Source organism: Phoxinus phoxinus, assembly GCF_949152265.1.
Source record: "Phoxinus phoxinus genome assembly, chromosome: 23".
NCBI lineage: Eukaryota > Metazoa > Chordata > Actinopteri > Cypriniformes > Leuciscidae > Phoxinus > Phoxinus phoxinus.
In genome coordinates, this window is record NC_136898.1 from 6,141,162 (window position 1) to 6,162,655 (window position 21,494).

A 21,494-nucleotide genomic window follows, 5' to 3' on the forward strand; every position below is an offset into this window, starting at 1 on the left:
TTTTTTTAACGGTCGTGAAGTGTTTCAAACCAAATCTAGTAGGCCTACCTAAGCATATAAAGTAGCTATGCAATTATCTTTTTTAAAATTAGTCATTAAATCTAATTTTGTCACTTTCATAGACCTAGATGCCTTATTGAAATTAATAAAGATTAAAACGATGCTGTGAGGGACCATGTATCAAAACAATCATGTATTTCCACACAATTTTAAAAACTGTTTTATGGAGTAGGCTACTGAATTATTATTGTTTTTGTTAGCTGATCAATCACTGTATTACGTTAACCATTTATTGAATGCACTCATCTCTCAGTCACAGCCTCGTTTTTATTTCGGTCAAAAATGAAACATGGTGCTACCCTGACTAACTATTGTGGCTAGATTGAGGCTGGATTAATAAACGTATTACAACTACAATATGTAAGATTTTTGTAATAAAAAATCCAAAAATCACTTGCACAGTGTGATATATTTCCTGCAGTTGTGTACTTACAATATCCCAAAAGTTTCCAAAGATTTTCAATTTCAGAGAAAATCCAATTCCCTGACTCCCTGTTCACTTGTCACCTGTCAATGACGTAATATCCCTGGTTTCCGCTCGTAGCCTACTGCCATAGTAACCATGGCGACAGAGAGAACTAAAACTAAAAAGGAGAACTAAAACGAGGATCAATATCAACGTGGCGTTTATGATCAGTATGTTATTCTAATATTGATCTAGCTCACTGCTAGTCTCATTTAGCCAATAAACTAACACATAGAATAACATAACTTTCAACACACTCAAATGCAGTTTAGTGTGATAGTGTAGACCAAGTGAACCAGCGCTGCCTTACCTCACAAGTTTCATTCGTCAAATAAACTGACCTGTGTGAGTATTAATTCAGCACTTGTGGGTAGTTCGGTAGAATTAAATGTCCTATTACTTTATATCCGCGGGACTCGCGTGTGGCGCTGATATCTGTCTCTCATTATCAATCGCGACCTGCTTCATACCACAGTCATGTTAAAAAACATGAATGTTTTCACTCATCCATAAACATTATTTGATCAATCGGCATGACGACAAGTTCCATAATTCAGCGTATGCGTCATTAACATACGCCTTTGTTATTGTAAGAGGTTAGTGACCCCTAGCGGCGAAAAAAATACATATTGTAGCTTTAAACAGACACTGTATTTAAGCATAATTAAGTTTACGCATAAAGTTTTTCTAATTGTTCATGTATATTATAAATAGCGGATTTATTGACCATGTACTAAAAAGTATAGACTTTACGCAGACGTAGACGTTCTTAAAGCGGAAACAGCCAGTGTTATGCAAAGGTTTTTTTCCGCTACAGTGGACATGAACCATGGGTCGCAGAGGGTGAAAAAAAAAAAGGTTCCCAAAAACTTAATTATGGCTGATTTGTGCAAGAAACAACCAAAAATGAGGTAATAATTATGATTCGTGAATCTGATTAAACCGAGTACACAGCACAAGAAGAGGAACGAATTCATCCCTGTGTTTGCCTCCAGCTGCCCCACAGGTGCGTGAACGAGGATTATTTGCATGTTTTAATAATGCATATCTTTTTCCCTTCGAGGGAAAGCCGTTTGCATTCAGCTCACTGTGAACACACATAAAACAGAATTTAATCACATTACATTTTGTGGACTATAACGTCTCCCGTGTTGTTCATGATTTATGCACCGTCTCATTGAGCCTGTTCCTGGACGTCGGTCAGCGAGAAGTTTGGACCATTTTCTTCGTGAATAAGACAATTAAAAGAGCCATTTAAAAACATTAGAAACAATTTATTTTTGACGTATCAAGCTAAAAGATGTAAAATGCACTTAAATGCGATTCAGTAAGGCTATACCTATTATATCAAACTCTGTAGTCAGCTGGTGCATCATGGGACATGTTATGTTTAATATCCATCAACTTCCGTCTCTGAATAGGTCCAATAAACAATATTAAAATAGCACAAAATACATAGTAAAAATGCATTGAAGTTCAACAAATACATGCTACTAAAACATTAAAATGATTATCAAAATATTATGGAAAATATAAAAGTGCATATGAAAACTAGAACATTCACAGGAAATAAAACAATAAATGCAATTTATGCAATTGCAGTCACATTCACATTTCGATTCTCTTAAAAAACAGTTTCCCCGACATTAATAACAACCTTAAAAACAGTGTAGCCTAATAGATTCAGTAAATGATACATGTGTAGGCTATTTTCGAAACATTAACCTCAAGTTAATAGCTATTAGCTCTCACAGGAAACAGTACTGAATAAGTGCTTCTTTTGTACAAAATCTGAAAAAGTTGTCACTTTCACTCTAGTCAATATTTATCAGCATAGATGTATTTCTATGCTGTCAGTTTCTATATAGACATACTGTAGGCTATAGCTAAAAACTCAGCTACAAAAAAGCTACTGAAAATTTTCATATTACTGGCCAGGAAAAAAAAGAAAAAGAAACAGTAGACAAATCAAAGTAGATCATCACAAAACAAAAAATGTATAATCGACAAAAAACATGTACAGTAAAAGGTATCATATACAAAAATATCCAACAAATATTTTAGCCAACAAATAGAGTCTAACAGGGATGATGTATTTTTGTAGGCCATATCCTGGAAATGAGTTGCATTTTAGCACTTCCAGCTCCATCGTCCCAAAGTCAATGGATTTTTTGAACGGGTTGTTGGTTAAATGCCAGAGATAAGCTTTTTACACAAGCTTAATATATTTTCACGTTTTATAGGCTATACAACAAAATAAAACCCCATTTCCAGAATAGTTGGGACATTTTGTCAAATAAAATAAAATCAAGAATCTGTGACTTGTTAATTCTCTTGAACCTTTATTTAACTGACAAATGAGCAAAGAAAGTATTTTCACTGACCAACTTAACTTTATTTTGTAAATATAAACAAGTTTTGATTTTGATGGCTGAAACACACTCCAAAAAAGTTGGGCCAGAGGTATATTTACCGTCTCACTTCACCTTTCCTTTTAATTACACTTTTGAATCAGTTGGGAATTGAGGATACTAATTGTTGCAGTTTTGCAAGTGGAATATTTGCCCAATCTTGTCTGATACAAGACATCTGCTCAACAGTCTGTGGTCATCACTGTCTGATTCTCCTTCTCATGATGGGTTTTACATTGTACAGTGTTACCTTCACACGAATGCAAGTCACCCATACCACTTGCACTGATGCACCCCAATAACAGGACAGATGTTTGCTTTTGCACCGGTCACTGATGAAAGTCTGGATGGTCCCTTTCGTCTTTGGGACTGAGAACTCGATGTCCCCCAAAAAAGCTGAAACATGGACTCATCTCACCCCAGCACACATTTACACTGTGTTTTAGACCAGAGAACTCGCCGGCATCTCCGCATATAGCTTTCTCCTTGCGTGACAGAGATTCAAGTGGCATTTCTTGATGCAGCGTCAGACTGTGTTCAGTAAAAACGGGTTTCCTGAGTACTCCTGAGCACATGTGGTTGTATTTAACAGAGCAGCATGATGGTTTCTCATGCCATGCCTTCCAATGGGTCAAAGGTCACGCACATTCAACAGAGGTCTCCTGCCTTGCCCTACACCGACTGAGATTTCTCTGGATTCCCAAAATCTTTTCACAATATTATATGGTAGAAGGTGAAATGCATAAATTCTTTCCAATCTTGCATTGAGAAATGTGATATTTGAATTGTTTGACAATTCTCTCATGATATGATATAGTGGTGGGCCATGACCCATCTTTCCTTGCAAAGACTGAGAAGCTCCTTTTACACCCAAACACGATACCCTGACCTATTACCAATTCACCAATTTATTGTGGACTGTTTCAAAAGAGTTGGATAATCTAATTTGGATAATCCTTTCACTTTTATTTTGCCTCTGTCCCAACTTTTTGTAGTGTGTTGCAGCCATCATATCAAAACTTGTTTATATTTACAAAATACAATTATGTTGTTCAGTGGAAATATTTTCCTTGTACTTTTGTCAGTTAAAAAAAAAAGGTTCAAGAGAATTAACAAATCACAGATTGTGAATTTTATTGCATTTTACAAAATGTCCCAACTTTTCTGTAAATGGGGTAGTACATCAGTAAAACCTTGTGATTTGTTTTTAAAGCATTTAGTTGTCTTGAAAAGGCGGTTGCTAGAAGTGGCTAAACGGGAGTACACAGGCTGTTGTTTATCACAGCGGTAAGGTAAGCTCATCTACTAGACAAGGTAGACAAGAGCTCATCTACTCACTAGTCAGCTTTTACAGCCTTTTGTGTTTATAAGTTACAGCCTTTGTGTGCATTCAGGAAAAATTATTGGAAGCTTAATGGTGGCACAGTCATGCGCCTGTAATGTAGTTCGTTTATAGCCAATGTTTAGCTTTTTACTTCATGATCAACTTCCTCCACTTGACAACTAGCCCCGGTCTCTCCAATCCAAGACATATTCACATGCACCCAAATCTTACAGTAACTCTCTTTTGTAAGAGTTCAACAAAAGTGGACACGGACAGAAACAACGTACACCCCAGTGCACATTCACCCCGCGCTCGAATTTATGGTGTGTACAGGCATCGCTGAAAGGAAGCGCTGACCCTTTTCTTCCTCCCGAACCTGATGAATCACCACATCTCTAACAGCTGACGGCACAAACAGAGGCAGGGTCAGTATCCCGCCGACATGCCGCGCTTCCTGGCGTCAGATACGGCACTGATGCACTGTCCTTCTTTCGATATGCCGTTGACCACATTGAAATAGAGTGTGAGGTTCTTCACTTTGTGTCCAAGCGCCTTCATTGCCTCAATAAGGGACTGAGAAGAAAAAGTCTGCGGGAAGAGCACAAAATCTGCGGGAATGAGTAAAATGATGCGCAATACATGCAATTGACTGTTCGCAAAGACCCGCCCCCTTTAGTTACTGTTGCTATGTCCAACAAGCTACACCGTTCTCACGCCACACCATGTTCTCACGCAGTGAAAAATACATTGCGGAGCAGAGAGGAGACTGACAACACGCTGAGAGACAAGACAGATCAGGTTACTTTTGATATGAAACAACATCTCAACTTTCAAATTTGCCAATTTTGTCAAGAAATTTAAACAATAAATACCGTTTTGTGGCTCTTTAATGTGTCTGACAGATCGCTGTAGAGCATCAGTTAAAGCTGCTCGTGAACCGATCATCTCTTCCTTCTAGTTCATTTATAGCATCAAATAAACATGAATGAACATAAGAAGGAATGTTGTTTTAACCGCGGAAAGACGTCAGTACACTCCGTTTTTCAAGTTCAAATCCTCCAACGTTAATCTACTAACTCTCCTGACTGCTTTGTCGGACAAAAACGGCGGATTCGGCGAATGGTGGATTATGATTGGTCAGATCGCCTGCCAACAATATTCATGCGGAGCAAAAAAAAAAAACTAGTGAGTAACAGGAGGCAGGTTTGTATGTCAACTCGCTGTCGGAGAGAGAAAACTCAGCTGGTATCGTGTATCTATTCTGTGGGAAATGAGTATTGGAAGCGTTTCAGATATTTCAGTATCAATATGTATTGAAATATCGACATTGCACTTAGTTTATCATTTCAGATGCCTTTTTAAAAGACTACAATTGAAAAATGTATATATTATATTATTTATATATAAAAATCAACCCGCCAAAGTGGCTAATAGGAGTGCTGCTTTACACACCACTGAAATCCAACCGCATTTGGCAGGTGTTAATGTTAAGCCCTGGTGACATCATAATGTAAGAGCGGAAATGATAAATTCCAAAGAACTTACTTTGTATCCATCCTCGAAGCTGACATTATTATTGCCGTCCACAAATACTATTTTAGCAGCGATAGATTCGTTAAGGTTCATCCCAAGCCACAAGTGGTTCATAATGGACTGAAAGAGAAAGAGAACGAGGGGATGTTCAGGTTATTTTCAACAGGATATCTCTGCACTATCTATGGCATGCTGTCGTCGACTACCAAAGACAATGGTTTCAATGCAGCCAATTTTATAGCTCAAGTTACGTTTTTTTGTGTTTTAACAAAAACATGATTTTAAAAGTGACGCACACTTTTTTCTATGTGAAAGGATATTCAATGAGAGGCAAAGCAAATTATCATTTTTAAATGTTATCATGATCTTGCCGTTGCAAGGGCCGTACTCTACAGTTTTGCTCAGTTGAGGCTGTATTGTTAACAAAAATGAATAACCGATAACTTCAAATGGAGTTTGACTCCAACTCACCAGGGCCATGGCTGAGGTGATCATACTTCCTCCTGATCCACCAATCACCAGAGTCTTCTGCTGGGACACGGACTGCAGGATGGCAGGAGCCATCGAGGAGGGAGGCTGTTCGCCTGGAGAGAAAGAGAGAAAGACAATATGGTGACACGAAATCTCAAGACATGCAAAATGTAAGAAGATATAGTTGGTGAAGGATCTTCACCTGGTGTGATGTGATCAGCTCGGTCGCAGAAGTCAGCAAGCTCGTTGTTGAGGATGATACCCGTTTTAGGAGAGTAAACAGCTGCCCCAAATCTGGAGACAGAAGATTTAAAAATATTAGATTTTATAAATAGAGGATTATTTATTATTTACATTATTACCGTAATAATATGTATTATTATTATTATTATAGAGATATACTTTGCCAAGGCAAGATTTGCAAATGCAAAGGTTTGTAAGATATGCTTTATTATGATTAAAAATACAGTAAAAAAACTTAATATTGTGAACTGTTGTTCTGCTTAATATTTTTGTGAAAACTGTGATATTTTTTTTTCAGGATTCTTTGATGAATAGAAAGTTTAAAAGAATATTTAGTGAAATATAATTTTTTTTGTAATAATGTAAAAACTTTTTCAGTTGCATTTGATCAATTTACTACATCCCTGCTGAATACAAGTGTGTGTACTGTGTATATATTTACATACTATCACTTTAAACTTTTATTTATACCATAACCAGCTCATTGTAAAGGGGCGGTTACCCAAAAAGGATCCCAAGTCGATCCAAACCTGTATGAGTTTCTTTCTTCTGTAAGACTTTATTTCGATAGTCCACTTTAGACATTCTACTAACTATAAGTAACTTTGCAACTACATGTCAACTAACTCACATTAGAGTATTAGTAGACTGTCTGCTTAATATTTGCTAACACTTTATTTTGTTGGTCCCCCAACAGATATTCTACTGACTATAAGTAACTTGGCAACTACAAGTCAACTTATTCTCCTAAGCCGAACCCTGACACCTAACCATAACCTAACAGTCGACTATACACTCTACTAATACTCGAATGAGAGTTAGTTGACATGTAGTTGAAAAGTTACCTATAGTAAGTAGAATGTCTAAAGTGGACTATCGAAATTTAAGTGTAACCCTTTCTTCTGTTAAACATAAAAGAAGATATTTTAAAGAAAGTTGGTAACCAGAGAGTTGATGGTCCCCATTGACTTCCAAACAAACAAACAAAGTAAGTCACTGGCTGCCGTCAACTGTCTGGTTACCAACACTCTTCAAAATATCTTCTTCTGTGTTCAGGAGAAGAAACTCATACAGGTTTGGAACAACATGAGAGTGAGTAAATGACAAAAAAAATACTATATTGGGTGAATTGGGTGAAATTGGGTGAAAATGGTCATTTAACAGGATCTCTGATGAACTGTAAATGTGTTTTACATTTGGTTGATGGTGCTGGTGACTGACACAGCAGTGCCATCTGCTGCCAACACTGAAACATGTGTGGTGCCGAAGCGGTCGACTGACGGCGTGATGTTGTAGTAAGAGGCGTTGTGTGTGTGGTCGTCAGTGATCAGAGCTCTGATACGCTGGATGAACTTCTCATCTGTGATGTACGCCATCTGCATTCACAGGCCACAAGAAAACAACGAATAAAGTATAATATTGTCCCAGTTAATTCGAAATTACTTAGGATGATGTTTATTTTGGAGTCGTTTTTCTTTTTATGCCAGATTTGGAATTGTTTGTTATGTTGCTAATTGAAATCAAATTCTTATCATACTTCCTTTGAATGCATGCTTCGTTAAACATTTTGAATTAATTTCAACCATTAATCGCTTGCATTTGTGTGGCCTTCAAAAGAAATAACATCCGGCCCTTCATAGTGTTTACTCAACCCTACACAGACGTCCAGTGATATTACGCTCACTACAGCCAAAACTAGCAAATATAACTGCAGAACCTCTGATGTTGTGTCATTTTTAAATGAATGTTCCAGACAGAAAAGCATGCCATTTTGCCTACAATATGAGCCCAGGCACCACAGTATAATGAAGAAAGAGCCATACATTGGACTTGTCTTTGAGGTTACGCTTCTGTCCATTTGCAAACTTAACCACTTCTAGAAAGCGATGCAAAGTCAAGGTTTTCTGGTCTCCGTGGATGGAGGCTGGAGAGAGCTCGAACTCTGAGAAAAACAAAGGGATGCTGAATATTTATAGGTGACACCTGCTTCAGAACTGTTGGCAGCGAAACCATGGTGAATTTTTTTTTTTTTCGTCTATTACTAGACCCTACCATGCATTAGTTTCAGGATAAAGCCGAGTATAGCTCCCCCTGCTGGTGGAGGAGGAAAGTGCATCTTATAGTCTCCTATTTGGACTGTCGACGCATCACCCTCTCTGACCTTAAAAGTGCTCAGATCTTCTAATGATAATGTTCCATCTGTAAAAAACCCACAAGTAAACTGTAAACAAGCACACCTGCCCAGAAAAACACTATTTCGGGAAGCACTACATCTGTTCTGATTACAGCGACTGCAGTTTGTATATAAACAATACTTACTTTGCGCTTGTACATCCTGTATTAAATCCTGGGCGATTTTTCCAGTGTAAAATGCATCGGCTCCTTCTTTGGCAATAGTTTCCATGGTGTCTGCAAGCCGGGGGAACTTAAGGATGTCCCCAGGGCCAAAAAGTGTCTTGTTGTCCTTGTGGCAGAACAGTTCACTAGAGAACATACAGTATACAAAGAAATGAGTTCAAACCTGACAGAAAACAACTCCAGAATTAAAAATGAAACAAACATGCTCATATGCATTCTTCAGTTAATAAGCCAACCAGTTGAAACAAAATGTGATTAAACCTGCCAAGAATTTGTCTGGATCATATTTCACCCCCAAAAAATGTATATTATATATAAATGCTCAAAAGTTTGGGGTCTGTAAGATGCGTTTTTGAAAAGTCTCTTATGCTCACTTAGTGAATTGTTATTTAATAATATTTTTACATTTTAAAATAAAAGCATTTTTATATTAAATTGTAAAAGGAAGTTAATGTGATGGCAAAGCTGAATTTTGTGATACAGTGATACAGATTTTTTTTTCCCCAGAATTCTTTAATGAGTGAAAGTTAGAACAGCAATTATTTGAAACCGATATGTTTTATAAATTATTATACATGTCTTTACTGTGACTTTTGGTTAATTTAATGCGTTGTTGCTGAATAAAAGTATTGATTGTTTAAAAAAAATATTACTGAGGCCAAACTTTTGAACTGTATATATAGATTATAATCAAGGTATTAATCAATATTTTTCCTTTTAAATATTAAATGAGTTGAGTGACTTCTTTAAGCTAATAAGATTTATGTAGTTATAGAATTACATGTCGGTTTGATGGAATGTGCGCTCTGAATGGTTTTGAGAGGCACATAAAACATGTTAAAACATATATGTACTCTTCTACGGAACAAGACAGCGGAGGTCACTGGGGTCACATAGACTTAATTAAAGCATTACTTTTCTCGATTCAAACTAGAGAATAATAATGGAATATTGTCTGAACCTCTCACTGAGAGAAAGAACATGTTGTCTGGATATTTTAGGAAAGTCTCCTGTTTATAGTTAGAGCTCAAACAATCTTGAAGAAGCTGTGTGTGTGTTAGTATTCTTTGTTAAAGGTTAAGGAATAACTGGCACTATTGGACAATATAATGACTTCTTGTTCCGGAAAAGCTGGCGTCCAGAAACGCAGTTCTGCGACCTGGAAGGTCACGATGTGACTAAATCCAAGGTCTGTGTGTCAGCCGCATAATCGACGGCGATATGCTTCAGTCTATCGGTCCATGTGTGGAAAATTACTATGTTTATCTATTTCTTAGCCAATCAGAATCATTCAACTTAAAGTAATGACGTAGCTTAGACCTTGATGAAGGGTAAAATTTCTGTGATTTTTGTGAATGTAAAGCAGGGCGGCCTATGAACTCTTTGTGAGTTCTTGAAGCTGACTTCTGCCTGATGAAACTGAAAACTATCTTCAGTAAAAAGGTATTTAACAGAAAACTGGTAATAGAATCAATGCTGCTTTTATTCATGCAGCAGAAAATATCACTTTACACAACAATGTAAATTTTCTGTGGTTTGCCTGAGGCTAAGTCATAACCTACTTCTTTGACACTGATCACTTGGAATGTTCTACAAGGTTCATCATAATTGTGCCTTTAAATAAACTATTGCATTGAGATGTCAGTCATAACAAACAGAATTGAACATTATGAGTGTTTGAGAAGATACAGTACCAGAGTCCGGAGCTGTAAATGAGCTGTTCTATTAATTTGTAATCCTTCATGGTTTGCAAGAGGCCACTGAGGTAGCGTGGCATGGGGAATCCCTCTCGTGCAAGCTTGATGGAGGGCTCGAACAGTTTGGCCCAGGGCAGCTTTCCATACAACTGATGAGCCCGTTCATAGCCACGGATTTCTCCTGGTACGCCTATCCAGTGACTTCCTGTGAGGTGCATGGACAAAAAAAATATAAAATAGTCAGGAATTTCCAGCGTTCTTTGAACTACATTTCAAAAATACATCAGAGTCAGTATTAAACGCATTAAAAGTAAAGATATTCAATCATTACAACTCTCTGAATAGTTGTATCATGTTATTGAAGATGGCAGTATTAATGCATTTGGTCTTGGGGCAGGTGGAGCTGGGGGAGGTGGAGGGTTTCAGAGGAACTCTGATAGCAGGACTAGCTTACAGCAAACGCTGAACCAGACAAGCAAGCTATTTCATTGGCTGCACGATCAGCAGAGGCCAATCAGCTTGTGTCATATGTAATGGACCACTCTGACTGAACTAGATATTTATTATGTTATACAAATATTTTCCCCCTTTCTAATCAAAGAATCCTAAAAAAAAAAAAATGATGGTTTAAAAAATGTATATTAAAAAGTAAAACATTGATAACAAGTAATGTTTCTTGAGCAGCAAATCAAATAACAGACTCAAATAGCAAACAGTTATTTTAATTGTAATAATATTTCTCATATTACTGTTTTTCTGTTTTTAATCATAATAAATACAGCCTTGGTGAGCATTAGAGTCTTCTTTCAAAAACATTTACCTATCCCAAACTTTTGATTGGTATTACCGTATATTTATACAGTATGTGACATTTTCGAAATGTGATTTTTACATTTTCTGAAAACTTAGATGCATGTCCAAGCAAAATTTGCTGCCACAGTTCTAAGATGTTTTGCATAGGTGTCAGGGTGTTGCTAAACTATTAGTTATCAAAGTTTAATATTAGGCTTAGGCATCTATTTAAATACCCAACCCTAAGTGTGAGCAATAAGGAAAGACACATTTCAAGACTTACTGTAAGTGAAACTGGTCTGAAACAAAAAAGCCCATATTTTGGCTTTTATTTGAAATTTTATTGCCATCAACTACTGCCAAATCAGATTATTTCCAGCTTTAATTTCAGTGTAGTTTCGTTCTTTTACATCAATGCATTTGGGAAATAAACTACCGGTAATCTCTTTTTTTGGAACAAAATTACAGGAATACAATAATAAAAAGAATTGCACTTTGCATGAACAAGTGTGTGAACATTTAGACCATACACATTATTCGTCAACAGTTGAATCTAGCTTTTGAGTAATTCTGGGTGAATATATTAGTCACTATAATCAGTTTATCTGGCATTTTAGCGGTTCAGGAAGTGCACTTAAGAAAATGAAACAAGCTAAACAAGTCCACTTAAGTACACAATTCTCTCTAAGACAAAATTCCCCTCAACCGCACACTATGTCCCATTGTACTTGTTTTTATATCTTCAACATACTCATATGTTATTTTACACAAGATAAGATCTAATACAACGGGGGAAAAAAATACAAATGGCATGTTTATGAAACCTACAAATTCCATATAAAGTTGTGTCATCGGTTACTCATACCACCTAAAATGTCCTTCTTCCGTGAATCATAAATGGATAAGTCAGGCAGAATATCTGAGCTTGGATGGAAACTCCAAAAAAAGCACCATTGATTTTAATGGATAAAATAAAATAATGTGGCTTTGGAATAACATGAGATTGAATACTGTATACGAGTACATTATGGGTGAACTTTCCCTGAAGACATTTCACTTCCTGTCTAAATGAAAGGCTAATGTGGGATGCTTTACCCTGTTTCCATGTAGTAGAGCTTTACCTTGTTTTAAAAGCTGTGTTTCCAAACACTTTTTCAGCAAATCCGCTCTGAAAATTTTTGGGACCGTTTCTCTTGAGCTGATGATTCTCACTTTGCCTTGAACAACAACAAAAAACAGAGGAGTACTTAAACTGGGTTTATGCAGATTTTATTTTAGAAATAATAGCATCAAGCCTTGTTGTTTAGGTCATGTGTACTTTTCTTTGTCTCTTTTAAGAACAATTTTTAACAATTTTCAGCCCTGCTGAAAAATCTAGCATTGCTGGTCACCAGCATGAGGCATGTTTTGCATGCTGGGTCCAGCATGGGATGCTGGTTACTGGTCCACAGCATGTGAAGTGGGAGAGCTGGTAGACCAGCGTGGGATGTTGGTTTGCTGGTCCACAGCAAGACCAGCACTATCCCAGCTAACAGGGAACATTCTCATAAGGGTCTCTCAAAGTTATGAGCGAACATTCTTCCAGTAACTTTATTAGAGCGTTCAGTCAGAGTTATCTGGTCTTTAATAATGTTAGCACAAAACTGTTATTTATATTCGTTTTAGTTGGATGTCGTCTAATGTTTTTCAAATGTTTCTGAGAACATGCAAAAGTAACGTTCCTATAATGTTTGCAAAATGATCAAATGGAATGTTCCCTCAATGTACTTTTTTTTTTTTTTTTTTATGTTTAAATAACCGGATGTTTTGAACCTAATGGGATTGTTAGCAAAATTTTCTTGGTCACACTATATTTCTATGCTTCAATTTATACTTTTTAGTTAACTATAAGTAACTTTGCAACTACATGTCAACTAACTCTCAGTAGAGTATTAGTAAACACTAGAAGACTGGTGGTAGACGGTTAGGTTTAGGGTTAGCTGTTAGGGTTCGAGAAAGTAGAATAAGTTGACATGTATAGTTGCAAAGTTACTTATAGTCAGTAGAATGTCTGTTGGGGAAGCATCAAAATAAAGTATTAGCACATATTAAGCGAACAGTTTACTAATACTCTAATGAGAGTTAGTTGACATGTACAGAAGTAGCAAAGTTACTTATAGTTAGTCCAGTGTCTAAAGTGAACCATCCAAATAAAGTGTTACCCATGTTTTTGTTAGCTGGGAAACCGGCTCAAAACAGCATAAGCAAGTCTAGACCAAAACATAAATCCTGCTGGTTTATGCTGGATTTTTCAACAGAAAGTCTAGCTTTCCATTAACCCCTTAAACTTATCCATCATCCATACCGATGATGTTTTATGACTCCTTATGATGCCATTTTTACAGCAAAGGCCAAAACAAACATAACTATAATACTCCAATTTACTTGACAGTGCTTTTCACAAAACATAACTAAGGAGATACCCGTTTTGTCCATGATGGTAAAGATGGCCCCTCCACCCAAGCCCATGCTCTGTGGGTTGACCAGTCCAGTGCAGAGCAGCGCTGCTATGGCTGCGTCCACCGCTGAGCCCCCCTGAAGCAGCATGTCCCTGCGAACACAAGACATGTCTCATCATCACTTTACCATAGGGTTACAATCGGTTTTCATCCCAAAATAACAAGAAAAAAAAAGAAAAATTATATTTTGCATTACATTTTTTTTAAATTAACATTCAATTTAGATGTTGTGCTGACTTTATTTTTATGACAATCCCAACCCCCTTTTTTTGCTGATCCCAAAAAAGTATTCGATTCGTGACTCAAAAACTGTAATATGATCCAAACTGTGAGTTTTTAGTGATCCGTTGCACCACAGTTTTTTTTACACAAAACTCTGCTAATCAATTTAAAGGTAATCTAAAATAAGCTTTAAAGTTAAACCAGTGTAAATGTAATATTGCAAGTGATTTCTGCATTGTGAAAAAACAACAACAACAACATCAAAGGCACAGTACGTAAGCTTCACCGCTAGAGGTCGCTTATTCAAAGCAATAACAAAATGATGCCGTGAATGAGCGTGGAATCATGGGAGTTGTTATCTTCACCTCCACAGCCAATGGAGAGCAATCCGACAGGACTCCAACGTAACTCCGACAGGACTCAGATGGGACGTGTTTATCATGCTTATAAGCCGCTGCCGCTCCTTTTATTTAGTTTTTTTACTATTAAAGTTACGTTTAACGCCTGCGTCCTTCTTCCCTGAATTTTGTTACAGTAATGTTTTATCACTTAAATTAACATTACTTTATTTCATTCTAATGAAACCGCTGCAAAAACTGAATTTCTACTTATACAGGTCACTTTGACGAAGTTTAATTGTGGGGTAATGCTGGGGTTTTGATGGGGTAGAGCTGTCTGTCTTAGTGAGAAAAATAATACTAAAAATACATTTGTGTAACGAACTGCTCCAAGACATGAAGGTTGAGATCCAAATGCAGCTTTAAAGACTATTAAGAAATAGCATACAGTTTGGATTGGCGGTATAGTTCTGTTCTGGGCGAGAACTCCCTGCGCATCTATGCAGCCTAGCATGGATAAGACTAAGAGCAGAGAGAGCAGCGATAACCCTCCTTGGGGTAAACCGAACACAAGTAACCAACATGAATGTATTGCAGATATCATTGTTCAATATTTTATTTTACAACATTATTTGAGAATTTAGTCTGATTCAAAGGGGAATCCGAATGCCAAATCCTGACTGACGAGAGGAGCTGGGGAGGGAGGAGGGTAATTCGCTCCTGAGAAACGCGATGGCTGTTGGCCACCGAGCTAACGATGTACAAGTAGAGTAACATATAACATGACTTGCAACATAATCAAATTGTAACGGTCATCAGCTGGAGTGCCCTTGAGAGCCACCAGAGGGCACTCCACATTATCATTCCTCACAAACTACATTTCCCATAACTCACTGCCCGGACTCATCATCACTGATTGCATTCACCTGTGTCTCATTACCCTGTTAGTCTCAGCCTATTTATACCATGTTCACTCATTCACTCACTGCGAAGTTTTGTATGTTGTAGCACTGCATTTCTGAGCGGTTTCATGTCTCTTGGTTTTTGGATTTCTTGCCTGTTCCGTGGATTACTCTTTTGCCTCTGACCCCTGCCTGTTTTTGTTTGTTTGGACTGCCTACCTGTGTTTTGACCTATTTTCTGTATATTGGATTACATGTCTGGATTGCCCCTTAATGATAATGGTCCTGAGAGAAATCATAATATTAAAGAGTCTTCGTGGAAATTGAGGGTAACACGGATATGACGCCATCGACAGGCGACTCAATGACGCGGGACATTACACTGTTTAAAAAAGCTGATTTCTCTGAAAATTCAGGATTTAAACATTGTGGGAAACATTTGGGGTAATGTACATAAGTCAACTAAATAAATAACATTATTCTAGTGTTTTTTTCTTAAATCCAAAAATCTTATATATTGTTACTTTAAAAATTACTGCTTCAGGGAATACGACACATTCACAAGCACATTTCCTGCAGATATTGTATATCACCGTTCCTTTATGTGTTCATGTCAGTATGAAAAATGAGAATCTTGAGGCAAGTCTGAGCCAGAGAAGTGATACCCGAGAGCTCAATGAACCTTGAGAGTTCCAGCCTTCACATACACGCACCCAAAACATGTGCACAATCTGGCATAAAAAAAAAATTAAGCACATATACAGTATGGGTTAAACTGTGTCTCTGCATGCAGCCGTGACTTGTAAGGATAATAGGGCAATACGCCACAAAGATGATCTCCGATGTCTGATTTCACAGGATGTCTTGACCCGATTAAAGGAAATGTGAGATCTTTCAGAGGCAATGATGGAAAAAAAATACAAATGAAAAAATTCCAACATCAAACATCTGAAACATAAGAGAACTTCTTATAGAAGTACCAGTCTTTATATCACGTAGTGATATGACTTTGACCATCAATCACATAATGATGCATCACTCAAATAAATAGTCCTTGAAAGCATATTATCAGATGTCATGGTATGTGCTTGAAGTCAACAATTCTGTCAAGACGAAAACTATTCAGTGTTTGCCGTTAAATTTGAGGGTGGATATTAAAGATTAGATCAGTTACAGTGTAAAGCTGTAATGTTAACTTATCCAGCTACTGTTACAACACAAAAGTTGAGAAAGGGAATTTTCTTTTTAATATTTCAAATGTCCCTCCTAGACAGCAAAGGGAACAAATGGAGATAAAATTTCACTCCTACACATGCTCGCTCCAAGCCTGTTATGGTCTGAACAAGCAGCGCCTTATTGTTTGTTCACAATGAGACACAAAGCCCCCCTCCAGAACCTTTCACCATCTCCGCTCCTCTGTCCCAATCTCCAACTGATCACAACTTTCAAGAAGACAAACCTTCCACAAGTAAAAACTCCTTATTTTTCCTCATGTTCATCATTTCACCTCAGCTCTAGCTTGATTCCAAATATATATTTTTTTCAAATTTTTATTTATTTACTATTCTTATCTTTTAGAAACAGATCATAAAATCAAATTTGTAACAACCTGTCACTTACAAGACATCACAGCAATCACAATGATTCAAGCATCCAAACAATTTCCAAAAACAAGTCCTGCCTTTTTTTTCTTGTTCGAGAAGCCGTTTGACTTGGATATACATCATAGGGAAGAAAATACTATTGCAACCTTCGTTTCATGCCAACTTTAAACATACAGTACATCACATTATTTGTTCTTACATTAGTTACAGGCCAACATATATCTATAAACAATTTTTTTAGAAATAATACTTGCATCCAACCAAGAGCAGCAGGACTTAAAGAAAATGTCATGTTTTCATATATATATATATAAAGTCTAAAGCCATTGCTTCTGCAAGCTGTTCATCTTTTTGGGAACGAGGCCTGTTCCAGTACTGTAAATCACTCTGGATGAATCTGCCTGTTAAATGCATAAATGTAAAACCTTTCCAGAGTCTCATGCTTCTGAAATGTTTCTCCTGAAAAAAGCTCCAAGTAGGTCTAACCAGTTTCAGAAGATCTCAACAGTGTCTCAAATTGTGCTCAGAGAATTCAACAAGTCCTTGAAAGCATATTATGCTCAAATATGTCATCAAATTCATGAGGATAAACATCTGAAAGTTCAAATCAAGCAACGTCACGTCACCTTTATTTACAGCTCTTTACACAATACAGGTTGTTTCAAAGTAGCTTTGCAGTTATAAACAGAAAAATTATGTCTACATTTTTGACTAAACAGTGACTAAACCGTCATTGTTCAGTTGAAATAAGTTCAGTGTTAATTCAGTTTGGTTATGTGTAATGTTAATCAATTATGTAATGAGTTTAATTCAATTATAAAACCGCTCTGGAGAAAACAGTGATGGCATCGTCCAGCTCACTTCAATTCTCATCCAATAGTGTCAGTGCAGTCAAATTAATAATATTGCTGAATATTAAGTGGCTCAGTCAAAAAATTTATTCATTTGAGACTTGAAATTGTGAAATGTAGTAACTGTTTAAGAAAATAGGTAAATAAAAAGAGTATAATGAAACATCTACATATATTTTTCTGACTCATGGGCCATTGAAAATATTGGCAAAGCAAGTAAAAAAAAACTTGGCAAGGTCCAAATGTATTTACAAAAAGTATTTACTTGGGCCCTGCAGGGGTTGAATACAGAAGAGCTGTTCACTAAGACTTAATAAGATCTGCATAATAATCATGCCAGACAGAAAAAAAAAACTCATTCCCTTTTATTTGATGCAGGCAAGTGAGACACAAGCTAGTAGAAAGCGATGCGTCAGACTGAAGCGACTGGGTAACGGCAGCATCTGTGAAGAAGCAATTTTCTTTACTTCTTTCAAAGTCAGATGTTGTTTTGTTTGACAAAATGTGTGAATTCGAGTTCCAAGCGTCACATGCCATTAATCCAAAAGAAGACAAATGCCTCCTCAATCCAGGATATGCCTGGCAACCGTAACTAACTCCTCTCTGAATCCTTTTAGAGCAGGTTAAAGCGTGACCCCAGAAAATACCAAAGTCAAGTTCTTTGAAATGCAGTCATAAAAGACTTCACACATTGAAACAAGGAAACACAATGTACGTTTGGCACAAAATGCAGGAAACGTGGACGGAGGACAGAAAATGTGGCAATATAGGGCTTTGCGAAGCTGGTTGATCCTGTTTTGACTGGCAGGAGTTTGATCTGTTTGTCAGTTTGATCAGTACTCAGGAAAAAAGAAAGATGTTGGACATGGTTTCTTACATCATCACTCTGGGTTTAAGTGGTGCAGAAATATTTCAAACAGAAAGCATCCGAGATCAATTGACAAGATCGCATGTACACAATTGTCTGGGCAGACCCATTCCAATTCAAATGTGGAATAATGGTGGTCAATTTTTCAATTAAATATTTATATAATTCATATACAATTGAATGTCACTGAAATATATAAGTATACATATATGAGCATATAAAAGTATTATAGTTATGTTAAAGTGCATTTAAGATGCAGATGTTAGAGCAGTCAGTGCAATAGGCTATATATATATATATACATGATTAGGTATAATAAATACCTAAGGTATAGGTAAATGGTATTGATTGTAATTGTATATAGTAGCCTAGCTATATTTAAATCAAAATGATTGGTCCAAGTATCCAAACTCAACACTCAAGTGTGTGTCCAGCCACTTGTTGCCAGGTTGCATTATCTAATCTCTTAAACTGATTATCTCTTGCATTGTTCATTGTGGATCACTGTTTGAAATACTTCCAGCATTATTCACATTCTAGAACAAAGTCAACAGCATATTATAGCTTCACTTTCTACTACCTGACTTGCACTGGAGCTGTATTGTAGGCTATTTAAGCAAATCAATTATGTATTATTAAAATATTTTAAATGCTGAAAGGTTCAGATCTTAATTATCAGTTAAGCTTTATGTCTTACCTCCCGATATCGGAGCAGATGAGAGAGTCCGCAGCAACAGCAGCGTTTGTGAAGGCGCATCTCTGTTTGGTTGCTAAAATTATGCAAATGCAGATAATTGCAACAGAGGACACTAAAGCGAGTACGCACAGGCAGCAGCGTCTCGGCTGAGATTTGGCCATAATGATCAGCGCGTGATCAGCAGCAGGTAGAATGAAGCGCTCGCGCTGCAGTGCTCACTCAATTTACTTTCACTGCTGGGGGCGGAGAAGAGTCAGAAGGCTGTTCAAGTTTATAAACTTACTTTGAGAGATTACAGTAACTGTATAGTGAGGTGTGAGAGAAGAACACGATTACATTCGGAGGAATCAAAATTAAAAGTATAGAGACGTGATTACCATACCATGATTTTACGAAGCACGCTGCACCTTGCTGCTATAAAACCTTGATAACCAAAATATGGTATAAAAAAACACGTCCAATAAATGTTCACATTTATTGTTTAATTATTAAGATAACAGAAAACAATTATCCTGCCTATTAATATGTTCAATTTTCAATCCGAATGTGCGGTCACAATACGTGCATTTATCCATTTAGAAGTTAGAATCGGAACTACACATTTTATTACATAGACCTATAGTAGGCTAGGCTATATTAAATACTTAACTCTATTTTGTTGTAAACAGTAGCCTACTACAGGAGACCGGAGCTGACGTCTAAAAATGTAGGCCTTTTGCCTGCCTTTTTTTTAACAAATATTTTTCATATTTATTTTTCTGTTTTTGTTTTCAATTCTTGAATCTAGTCTGTTAACACTGTACAAGCAAAACCCCGTTTTAAATTATAACTTTTTAGTCATTTAATAACTGAAGTTAAGAAATATATGTCGTTTTTACCCAACTTCGTATTCATTTGCGCCTATTTGGTTACCACAGTGCTTAATCCCTTAGAAACAGCAAAAGAGAATGAAAAGTGTAAATCAGTCGCGAACTCATGGGCTTCTGGAATGTGCCCTCTGTCCTGCTGTGATTGGATGCTGGGAACTGTGTTGTGGTGAATGTGCAACAGCTTTGAGGTCTCATCTTCAACCCCAGAGGCACACACTTGATGTTGTGTTGAAGCAAGTAGTTGGTGGTGTTGTGTATCTTTACCTCATTTGTGTTGTTCTATTTATTGAAGTACCGGTAGAGTTTTCTCTCTTTTGTCTCTTTTGATCACATATGATTGAGACTTAAAAGACAGAAGTGAGCATTAACTTTAAATGATTATTCATTGTATGGTTTAATTCATCTGTTTTTCTCTTGGTTTACCTGAAGTTTGCTAGTTAATCATTTATTTCTTTATTTGTGGGGTTAGTATGGAGGTGGGTGCCTTTATTTTGAACTTGACTTTTTCTCCTGTTTATGTTTGCAAGGGAGTTAGCTTATTTTGCTGCTGGCTACTCTTGTTTTCTTTTCTTTGTAGTTTGGTTAATAAGGAGTTACACTGAGTATGTTTGTTATACCCCCTTCTGAATCTGATTCCCCTCTTTTTCTATTGCTTAATTTGTAAATTAAAAACTACTTTCTTTCATGAAATATTATGTGGTTAGTTATTTGGGTTGTTGTGGAACTGTTTTTGGTCTGGAGACGGGGTGGCTTCATGCTGTTGCACATTAATTTCACCACCATCCATGTTTGCTTTTGCTTTCCTCCCCTAGACCAATCAGGAAATCGTAACCGTGATCATTAAAGAAAAGTAGATGGTGATGAGTTGATTGAAATTAGTTCACAAACTCTTGGCAAATCTTGGAACTTTTAGGTGAGACGGTTATGAGTCTTTCTCAGAAAACAAATCTGAGAAGCATATGACTTCAACTTGCTTTTCATTTGATGATTTCTCATAATGCACTTATGCATTTGCCAAGAAGAGTCTGTGAACTCACTTCAATCAACTCTTCACCTTCTTATCTTGATCACAACCATAATATTTACAGTTGATGGGATTATCACATGAGAAAAAAATGTAATAAAGCAAATTATTGGTGAGAGTTTGTCACATTCCAGAAGTCAAGCACCGTTGAATGTTTATTTATTAGATTTTTTTCACCTGAAAAAAATGACAGAAGTATAGAAACTGCACTGAGACGGCGCAATAAACTTTTTTTTTAAAAAAGAGAATTGCTTTTTTCTAGTTTG

The 21,494-nt window shown here is 36.7% G+C and overlaps 1 protein-coding gene across 1 annotated transcript; it reads right to left on the bottom strand.

Annotated features, from left to right (window-relative positions):
• Positions 1–1,782: 1,782 nt before the first annotated feature.
• On the bottom strand, positions 1,783–19,569 carry ggt5b (gamma-glutamyltransferase 5b). Its single transcript, XM_079598951.1, has 12 exons — positions 19,336–19,569; positions 13,818–13,945; positions 12,477–12,572; positions 10,561–10,768; positions 8,828–8,991; positions 8,561–8,707; positions 8,332–8,450; positions 7,703–7,884; positions 6,468–6,559; positions 6,266–6,378; positions 5,807–5,914; positions 1,783–4,849 (listed from the first exon to the last, which is right to left on the bottom strand). Exons 1-12 carry the CDS (start codon positions 19,494–19,496, stop codon positions 4,688–4,690), a joined length of 1,680 nt encoding a protein of 559 aa, XP_079455077.1. The 5' UTR covers positions 19,497–19,569; the 3' UTR covers positions 1,783–4,687.
• Between the last annotated feature and the right edge of the window lie 1,925 nt (positions 19,570–21,494).

Bases quoted from the DNA above. Each gene is read 5' to 3' on its own strand.
- ggt5b (XM_079598951.1), bottom strand. From the start codon at position 19,496: ATGGCCAAATCTCAGCCGAGACGCTGCTGCCTGTGCGTACTCGCTTTA. The intron at 12,573-13,817 runs GTATCTCCTTAG...TTGTTGTTCAAG, and splicing joins TACCATCATGGACAAAACGG to GCAAAGTGAGAATCATCAGC. The intron at 5,915-6,265 runs GTGAGTTGGAGT...TTTCTCTTTCAG, and splicing joins TCACCTCAGCCATGGCCCTG to TCCATTATGAACCACTTGTG.